Below are 9876 nucleotides of genomic sequence, written 5' to 3'. Positions count from 1 at the left end.
GACCAAGACGGGCCCAACGACTCAGACGGGCTTGACGACCCGGACGGGCCCGACGACCCGGACGAGCCCGACAACCCAGACCAGCCCGACGACCCAGATGGGCCCGACGACCCGGACATGCTCGACGACCTAGACGGGCCCGACGACCCAGACAGATTTGATGACCCAAACGGGCCCGACGATCTAGACGAGCCTGATGACTCGGACGGGCCTGACCTAGATGGGCCAGACAACCCGGATGAGCCCGACGACTTGGACGTGCCCAACGACCCGGAAGTGTGGGACAACGCGGACATGCCCGATGACACGAACGAGCCCGACGACCCGGGCAGGAACAATGACCTAGACGGGCCCGATGACCCGAACGATCCCGACGATCCAAACGGGCCTAACGACTCGTACGAGCCAGACTATTCGGACGGTCCCGACGACCCAGACGGACCTGACGGTTTGAAGGGGCCCGTACGAGTTGTCGGGCCTGTTTGAGTCTCGAGCCCATCTAGGTCGTCGGGCCTGTCCGGGTCGTCGGACGTGTCCAAGTTGTTGGGCCCATTCGAGTTGTCGGGCCCGTTTGGGTCCTCGGGCCCATCCTAATCGTCGGACCCGTCCGGATCGTCGAACCCGTCTGGGTATTTGGCCCTGTCCGGATTGTAAGGCTCGTCCAGCTCGTCGGGCCCGTCCATGTCTTCTGGCTTGTCCAGGTCATCGGGCCCGTCTTGATCGTCGAGCCCGTTCAGGTCATTGGACTCGTTTGGAGCATTGGGCCAATGAGCTTGACGGGTTGGACCGGGCCATATTGACGAACTTGATGGCACAATCGTGCAGTATGGGTCGTCAGAACTCTAGATCATCGGGCCACCGATCTTGTCTGGGCTTCCCAGTCGGTCTAGCTCGGGTGGGTCGTCGGGTCTAACCAATCTGGTTGTGTAGTTGGGTCTGCCTGACCCATCTGAATTGTCGAGTATGTTTCCAAATTTATCATGAACTCAAAACATAATTAAGCGTAAAATAAATATTGTTAAAATTAAATTTTATCTCACAATAAATTCAATTTTTTTTCCAAACAAGAAATTGAAATTTGAGGTATTTTAATCTCCTTATCCAAACAAGTTATTTAAAAAATGAATGGAATTTAATTACAAGCAATTCAAATACAAAGCATTTCAATTTCTAAGCATTGTTGAAATGCTCCATCCAAACACAAGGTTAGAGTGTGTTTGGATAGAGTATTTTAATGAAATAATTCATTTTTTTGAAGAATTTAGATTGCTTTGTAATGAAATGCTTTGTTTGGATACAAAAATTAAAAAACATTTCAAATGCAAGCATTTTTCTGAGGGATTTCAATTAGCTAAATTAGTAGAAATTCAAATACCCTCAAAATAGGTGGAATTTGAAATTCTTCTCACTCAACCTCACATTCTAGACTCTTTGGTAGGCTCGATGACACAAACGGAGTTGACAATTCAGACGGGTCCGACGACCCAGACAAGTTCGACGACCTGAATGGGCTCGATGATCCAGACAGGCCCGTTCATCGATCTGGATGGGCCCGACTCAGACGAGTCGACGACCCGGACGAGCCTTACGACTAGAACGGACCCGACGACCCAGAATGGCCCGACGACTCAGACGGGGCAGACTATTCGGACAAGACCAATGATCTAACGGGCCCAACAATCCAGACGGGTTCGACAACCCGGATGAGCTTGACGACCCGGACGGGCCCTACGACACGGATTGCCCGACGACCCGAACGGGCCCTTCCAAACCTTCGGGCCCGATGACCCAAACGGGCCCGATAACCTGGACGGGCCCGACAACCCGGACGGACCCTTCCAAACCGTCAAGCCCGACGATCCAGACGGACCCGACGACATGGACGGTCCCAACGACACAGACGGGCCCGACGACTTGGACGGGTCAAACTATCCAGACGAGCCCGACGACCCAGACGGGCCTGACGGTTTGGAAGGCCCGTCCGAGTCGTCGGACCCGTCTAGGTCGTCGGGCCCGTCCGGGTCGTCGGACTCGTCCGTGTCGTCATGCCCTTCTTGATCGTCAGGTTTTCAAATTTATCATGAACTTAAAACATAATTAAGCCTAAAATAAATATTGTTAAAATTAAATTTTATCTCACAATAAATTCAAAAAAAAAAAATTGTATATATGAATTAGATATTTTGATCATAAACATAATTTGAAAAAAAGACTAAGTGCATAATGTCCATTAGAAGAATCCTTACCAGCTTCGCAAGTAGTGCGCTGTAAATAGGATCAAGACCATCATTTAAACACCAGACTAAGTCCATTAGAGTTAGGCTTACCAACAACACAAATTATTGCGCTTAAAGACTGTATTAATCAATTTTAAATTATTATATAGTAAAAAAAATTATATTCTTTTGTAATATTTATTTAAAAATATATTTATTTATTTTAACAAAAAATAAAATACTCTGCTTTACGAATTATTTTTACGTAAAAACTATTTTTTTCATTTCAATAATATAGTTAAGATATTTCTTGTTTAAATTTTTTTTAATTTTACTTAATAAATACACAACACATAAGTTTAAACTAATTAAACATTGGATCAAAATAAAAATGAATTACTAGTCAAAGTAAACATCAAACACGAGTGAAATAATAGGAATAGAAGGAGGTCATTTTTTAAGAAGGAGGTAAAGTGTATGTAAGTTGTTGGAGGAATGTGCACATATTATATATAGAGCATGCAATAGATATAGAAAACAAATCTACTCATCTTAATAGGTTTGAAGTGAAGAAGATCAATGGGTAGCATTGCGAGAAAATGGAGAGAACTAAGTGGGAGAAGCAATTGGAAAAGTCTGGTAGAGCCTCTAGACATTGATCTTCGGCGTTACATAATACACTACGGAGAACTTGCTCAAGCTACGTACGATGGTTTTAACTCAGAAAAGGCATCAAAGTTTGCTGGGAACAGTCGATATTCTAGGAAGGAGTTCTTTGGCAAAGTTGGGTTGGAAAAAGGGAACCCTTTCAAGTATTTGGTGACCAAGTTCTTGTACGCAACTTCCAAAGCCAGTGACTCTGAGGCGTTTCTCTTGAGGTCATTTTCGAAGGACGCTTGGAGCTTGCAATCGAATTGGATAGGGTATGTTGCCGTTGCCACTGATGAAGGGAAAGAAGCATTGGGGAGGAGGGACATAGTGGTTGCTTGGAGAGGAACCATTCAGGCTGCAGAATGGGTTAAGGATTTTCATTTCCATTTGGATCCTGCGCCGGCCATTTTCGGTGATGCTGCTTCTGCACAAGTTCACCATGGTTTTTACTCTCTTTACACTTCCACCAACCCAGGTTCAAAATTCACCAATACCAGTGCTAGAAACCAGGTAAAATCTACCTACGTGTAAATATTGTCTATTATGAAAATGTTATGTATAAATGTTTGAAATTTCTCTTTCAAGTATTTCTAGTTAAGACGGGTTTGTGTAAATCACTTGTATGCCGAAAATTTCGCAGGTTCTTGACGAGGTTGGAAGACTGGTGGAGGAATACAAGAATGAAGAAATTAGCATAAGTGTGACAGGGCACAGCTTGGGTGCTGCACTTGCAACATTAAATGCAGCGGACATAGCTGCCCAAGGGTTGAACAAACCAAGAGACAAACCTCAGAAAGCGTGTCCCGTAACTGCATTTGCATACGCGTCTCCTCGTGTAGGAGACTCAAACGTTGAGGATGCCTTCAATGGCTACAAAGATCTGCGAGCACTTCGTATTCGTAACGAAACCGATATTGTCCCCGTTAGTCTCTTTCTAGGCTTTTCCGATGTGGGACAGGAACTAGTGATCGACACTACAAAATCCAAGTTCTTGAAGGAAGGGGTGAGTGCTCATAACTTGGAGGCTTACTTGCATGGAGTTGCTGGAACGCAAGGGAAAAAAGGAGGGTTCAATTTGGAGGTGAATCGTGACATTGCACTTCTGAACAAGAGCATAGAAGCATTGAAAGATGAATATCTTGTTCCTGTGGGATGGAGGGTGCACGAGAACAAGGGTATGGTTCAACAATCAGATGGTACTTGGAAGCTTATGGAGGAAAATGAAGATGCTTTTCAATCCATACATTCCAGTTTATAAGTTGACTTTGCATACAATGTTCAGGATTGTACTGTTTGATCTTGTAGTGCCCGCAAATAATATCTATGGTAGCTGTTACCACGACAAATGGCTATGTTTTTAAGCAGTGACTTGATGTGAAATAAAGTTTCTCACAATGTATTGTTGGTATATTGTATCCCTCAAATTTGAATGCATTTGAATTTGATTATATTATAATTTAAAGTCTATTTGAACTTCTTAAATACTATATACCAACAATATTAAGAATGATTTCCAAAATACTTAATATTTATAAACTTCTTAATTTATGATGCCAACCCCTTTCTTTCGGTACTCAACCTCCTTTTTTTTCTTTTATCACAAAGTATCACATGTGAAAAATTATAAATAAGATAACACTTTTTATATTCATTGTAGTTATAACCGGTATATAAAATGAGTGTGGTCGCATTTTTGTAATAAAGAATAAAACTTTCTATAGCAAATCTAGTTATAATCGGTATGGAAAGAGGATGCAATAAAAATTTTGTAATAAAGAAGAAAATTTTCAATACCAATTCTAGTTATAACCGGTGTAGAAAATAGTTTCTTTTTTTTTTTATTTGTAAACACAAATGCACATAGAGGGTTCTCAAAGTGTTCTCTACCGAACCCCTTCTCACTTAACCTAATGCGAGGGAAAACCTCAAGCAGCAAAATCAAAGAGGCTCCCTTAACCCACCCAACCCAAACCCCAAATTTGAAACCATCTTATTCCTCATTCAAATCAGGGGCATCTCTGAACTGAAACAATTATATGCCAGTGATTTGAGCGATACTTTGTGAACAAGTTGCATAATAGTTGAAAAGAAGAAGAAAAGAAGAGGATGAAAGGTAGTGTGAGAATGCATGGTGCTGAGATATGTTGTGGTAGGGACGTGGTCGAGGCCCATTGCTTCTGATCTGTTGTGAGCGTTTAAAGTAGCGAGATTGGTTGAACTACGCGCATGTGAATCGTAGTAGCAACATCTTCGATTAATGAGAGCCTAACCAGGAAAAGAGGGCATGAAGAGGAGTGCATTCAAGTCAGTAGGGGGCGTCCAATGCCAACAAAGGGGCGCCCAACGCTAGCAGAGGGGCACCCAATACTAAAGCTCCAGAGGCATTCACGCACAACACCAAGAGCAACACCTAGCGAGCACGAGTGATAATTGATATTATCATGTTTTTATTTTATTTATTTTTATGTTACATTGTTATTTTATTTTTGGATTTTATTTAATATTTCAGGTTTTATTCAATAAAAGTAGAAAATATAAATATGTGGATTATATTATGCAAATAAGTAGAAATCTTAAAGATTTGGGAAGATTATCAACAAAATAAGTAGAATATTGATTAATCAAAGATTATCAACAATATTAGTTATCCACAAAAGTAGTTACTCAAGTTCAAGTTAGAAGAATTGAAGATAATTCGAAAATAAAGAGTTCTAGAAAATGAAAAAGATAAACCCAAAAGGGAATTCTAGTACAAAATCAAATACAAAGTTGTAGGCCAAATCAGATTTCACGCCATTAGCCCAGCTAATCACTACTCGCCTAGCTAATCATGCTAGATTAGCCTAATGAGTCAATTACCTTGCTAATCGTTCTAGATTAGCCGAACGTATCAATTAGCCTAGCGAATCATGCTAGATTAGCCTAGCAAGTAAATTAGCAAGCGAATCATGCTAGATTATCCCTATGAGTCAATTAGCCCAGCACATTGTCCGTTTTTGAAAGCCTATAAATCGAGGGTCTGATGGAGGTCAAAAGACACACTTGAAGAGAAAGAAACTTGATATCTCTACATTTGAAGGTAGAATGGCATTCTAAAAGATAGAGGCCTTTAATTTCAATATCATTCTTGTATTCAGTATGTTTAGGAGTGGCTAACTCCCTCATTCATAGGGCTAAGGTGTAATGTATTCGTAATTCTATGAGAATTCTTCATTCAATATAAACTTTTTCCATAATCTCTTATGTTCTATTCTTGTTTTTAAGTACATAGTCTATGAATTTTGCACATGCGGAAGTCCATATTGATCCAAAAGATAGTTTGAAAACCCAAATTATGATCTTTAATTGCATGTTCTAGATATGGTGCATATGTGGGAGTTGTAAGATCCGCAGAATTTAATTAATTAAATAAATAATTAATTAATAAATGCGGGTAGGTAAAGCATTTATGACATTAAATTCTGTTATGTATAATGTGGAAAAGTACTAGCTTAAGTGGTTGAGAGTACTTTGGTTGTATGAAAGGACTTGGGTTCGAGTCCTTTGTGTGTCCATTGTGTGTTATTTAGTTATTATTTTTTTAATAATATGTTGGGCCACACTCCGTATGAGATAATGCTTGAATTGTATGTGTTATCAAGAAACATGAGTTGGCCTGATGGTTTAGAATTGATTTGACTTAGGCATGGTGTGGGTTTGAACCTGGGTGGACTCAAATTTAACTTTCTTTTTGCTAAAAGGTTGTGTGGCTGAAATCAATAATTATTTTATCCTACTCAAGTTTCTCAAACTGTGGACTCCTGCATGTGCAAAATTCATAGACTATGCAGTTAAAATAAGAACAAAACATAAGAGATTATGGAAAAGGTTTATATTGAATGAAGAATTCATAGAGATCTAAGAATACATTACACCCAACGCCGTGAATAGGGAGTTAGCTACTCCTATATATATTGAATACAAGACTAATGTCGAAATTTTCAGAATGCCCTTCTACCTACAAGGGTAGAGATATAAGTTTCTTTTTTCAGAATGCCCTTCTACCTACAAGGGTAGAGATATAAGTTTCTTTCTCTCCTATTGTATCTTTGACCTTTGTCAGGTCCTCAATTTTTAGATTTTTCGAAGCTGGCAATTCACCATGCAAACTAACTCGTTGCGTGAAAAAACGTGATTCACTGGACGAACTTACTCACTGGGCAAAAATAGTATGATTCATTGGGCGAGATGTGCTTCGTTGGACGAATGATGCAAATCTAATTTAGCCTGCAGCTTTGTACTTGATTTTGTACTAGAGCTCCCTATTGGATTTATCTTTTTCATATTTTGGAACTCCATATTTTCGAATTATCTTCAATTCTTCTTACTTGAACTTGAGTAACTAACTTTGTGGATAACTAATAGTGTTGATAATCTTTCACTATTCAGTATTCCACTCATTCTATTTATAATTCTCCCAAATCTCTGAGATTTCCCCTTATTTGGAAATATAATCCACTCATTTATCTTTTCCATTTTTATTGAATAAAACCTGAAATTTCAAATAAAATCTTAAAATAGAATAATAATAAACATAAAAATAAACTAAAATAAAAACATGATAATGCCAATTATCAAAATATTGCAAAACATGATATTTTTATGTTTTCCTAGATTAGTCGGTTGTGATTAGGCGTGTTAATCTTTGCTTTTAGATCAACTTACCATCGAACTATAAATAGGGTGTACCTTGTTTGTAAAAGACAAATTTGAAGAATTGAATATTTAAGTTTTTCTCTGAACTCTCGAGGTTCTTCTTCGAACTACCTGAAATATCCTTATCTTTGAATCTTCGATTCAAAGTGGCAGATATTTCTCACTTATCCTGAAATATAATCCAAATGATGTGGCTTGCTCCCATTCCACAAATCCCCAAATCGACATCCTCATTTTCTCCATTTCATTCTAGGGTTAATACCCATTTTTGTCCAAGACAATACGAGACCTACATTAGTTGGTAATTAAAACTCGATTCATAATTTTTAAGTTCTGTTTCAAATTATCGATTTCTGTTACATTTTGTGTTCTCGTAAAAGGAAATGCAAGTCATGAAGTGTGAGTGAGTTTGTTATTTCGTTCCAAGAAATTTTTGACTTGCAATGAGTTGAGTTGGTGCGTCTAGAAAGGAGGCTACAAGCAAGACATAAGGCACTAAAGAACTTCTGCAACTCTTCATATTCGTGTGCGAGTTGAGACACATGCATTATTTTTGTGGTGATTGTGGACTGGTTTCTTTTGGGTGTTGATGAGTTCAAATTTTTGCCTTCGTTTAATATTTAAATTTGGGGATTTAATTGAATTTTAGTGCTTACAAGATTGATTTAATAAGGATTTGTGATTATTTGATTTATTAAGTTTGTAAGTTAAAAATGGTGTAAAAAGTGATTTTAGTTGCATAAAATATTATTGGATATTCTAACGTTTGTTGATGCAACTGAAGTTTAATTTGGGTCATTAAAAGTGTGGATTTGAAATATTCAAAGTTACAAAATAAGTCCAAAAAATCAGTGAATTCTGGAAAGAAAAAGTTCATGAGCTAAATACACCCCCGGTCTTTATTTTACACACTCCTCTACAAGTGGACCACTTAAAAACCTGTTCTGCACCCTAGTTTCTACTAAATTACACCCATTTTACCACTTAAACCCAAGTCAACCAGATAATGACATGTGGCAATCCTCCATTAATTAAACTCGCCAAGCAGAACATGACATGTGTCAAAATCCAAGCACTCATAAACCAGCCAATTAGAGCTTGCCACATAATCACTCCTCCCATCTCCAAAATAGAAACCCTAGCTTCCAACTCTTCAAGCTGTCGCACCCTTTTGTAGTCGGTGCAATAACTTGGAGAAATCTACTAGCTGATTGTGTTAAGCATTAAACTCATAACCTGATGCATTTATTGGGAAGTTGTTTTGCTACAAGAATCTGAATGCCCAAAAGTCCTTATTCTTTATTTTGCTTTCAATTCAGTTTTTTAATGTATTTCACTGCTTGCTTGTTATCAAATAATGTAGTTAAAGAGTTATTATGAGACTCTATATAATGGCTTGTATTCTCTGTTCAAAAGGTGTGAAACAAAAAAAAACACGAAAATACTTTAACAAAGCAGAAAACTATGTTTATTTTCTTTTCCTCTCTTTATCACAAATTGGCATTAGAGCTAAATAGCGAGTGTAACCAATAACCTGCCACTACCCTGACTCACGAAGGGAACAAACTACGATAATTGGAGCATCCAAATGAAAGTTGTGCTTGGGTCTCAAGATGCATGGGAAGTGGTCCAAGAAGGTTTCGAAGAACCATAAACTACCACGAGATATAGGGCAGTTGAACAAAAAACGTTGAGAGAAAGACGATCGAAAGATAAGGCAGCTTTATACATGTTGTATAGAGTTGTTGATGAATCATGTTTTGAAAAAATTGCTAGTGCATCAACCTCGGAGGAAGCATGGGACACTTTAAAAAAGGTATTCAAGGGTGATGATCGAGTCAAATAAGTGCATCTTCAAACATTACGTGGTGAGTTGGAGGCCATGAAGATGAAAGAGTCGGAGGATGTATGTAGCTACATTACCTGTGAGCAAACGATAGCTAATTAACTTAAAGGCAATGGAGATATTCTCACATATACAAGGGTTGTGGAGAAACATTTTTTATCATTGACCGATAATTTTGAAAATGTTGTGTGTGCAATTGAGGAGTGAAAAAATTTGGAAGAAATGAAAATCGATGATCTAGCAAGCTCACTTGAAGCAGATGGAGAACAAAAGAAGAAAAAGAAACAAAAAGTCGTGGAGGAAGCTTTACAAGCAAAGATGACCTTCAAGTAGGATAAGGTTATGTATGCACAACACAATCGCGAAAGAGGACATGGACGTAGAGGTCACGATTTTAGCCGCAATGGAGGTCATGGTTGTGGAAATAGTAATGAAGAGAGAGGACAGATGAACCAACAAAATTGGCGA

The 9876-nt window shown here is 38.8% G+C and overlaps 1 protein-coding gene across 1 annotated transcript; it reads left to right on the top strand.

Moving 5' to 3' along the window:
* The first annotated feature begins 2713 nt into the window (after positions 1-2713).
* LOC114177130 (phospholipase A1-IIgamma-like) lies at positions 2714-4275 on the top strand. Its single transcript, XM_028062381.2, has 2 exons — positions 2714-3377; positions 3508-4275. The coding sequence occupies exons 1-2, from the start codon at positions 2796-2798 to the stop codon at positions 4123-4125; spliced, it is 1200 nt and encodes a 399-aa protein (XP_027918182.2). The 5' UTR covers positions 2714-2795; the 3' UTR covers positions 4126-4275.
* The last annotated feature ends 5601 nt before the right edge of the window (positions 4276-9876 follow it).

This window comes from Vigna unguiculata, chromosome 3 (assembly GCF_037176805.1).
Source record: "Vigna unguiculata cultivar grain cowpea cultivar isolate G323 ecotype 2 chromosome 3, ASM3717680v1, whole genome shotgun sequence".
Taxonomy (NCBI): Eukaryota; Viridiplantae; Streptophyta; class Magnoliopsida; order Fabales; family Fabaceae; genus Vigna; species Vigna unguiculata.
Note: the sequence above shows the minus strand (reverse complement) of the source record. Positions and strands in the feature narration are given on the sequence as shown.

Excerpts from the sequence above, each read along its gene's own strand:
- LOC114177130 (XM_028062381.2), top strand. The coding sequence starts at position 2,796 with ATGGGTAGCATTGCGAGAAAATGGAGAGAACTAAGTGGGAGAAGCAAT. Across the intron at positions 3,378-3,507 it reads ATACCAGTGCTAGAAACCAG|GTTCTTGACGAGGTTGGAAG; the intron begins GTAAAATCTACC and ends AAAATTTCGCAG.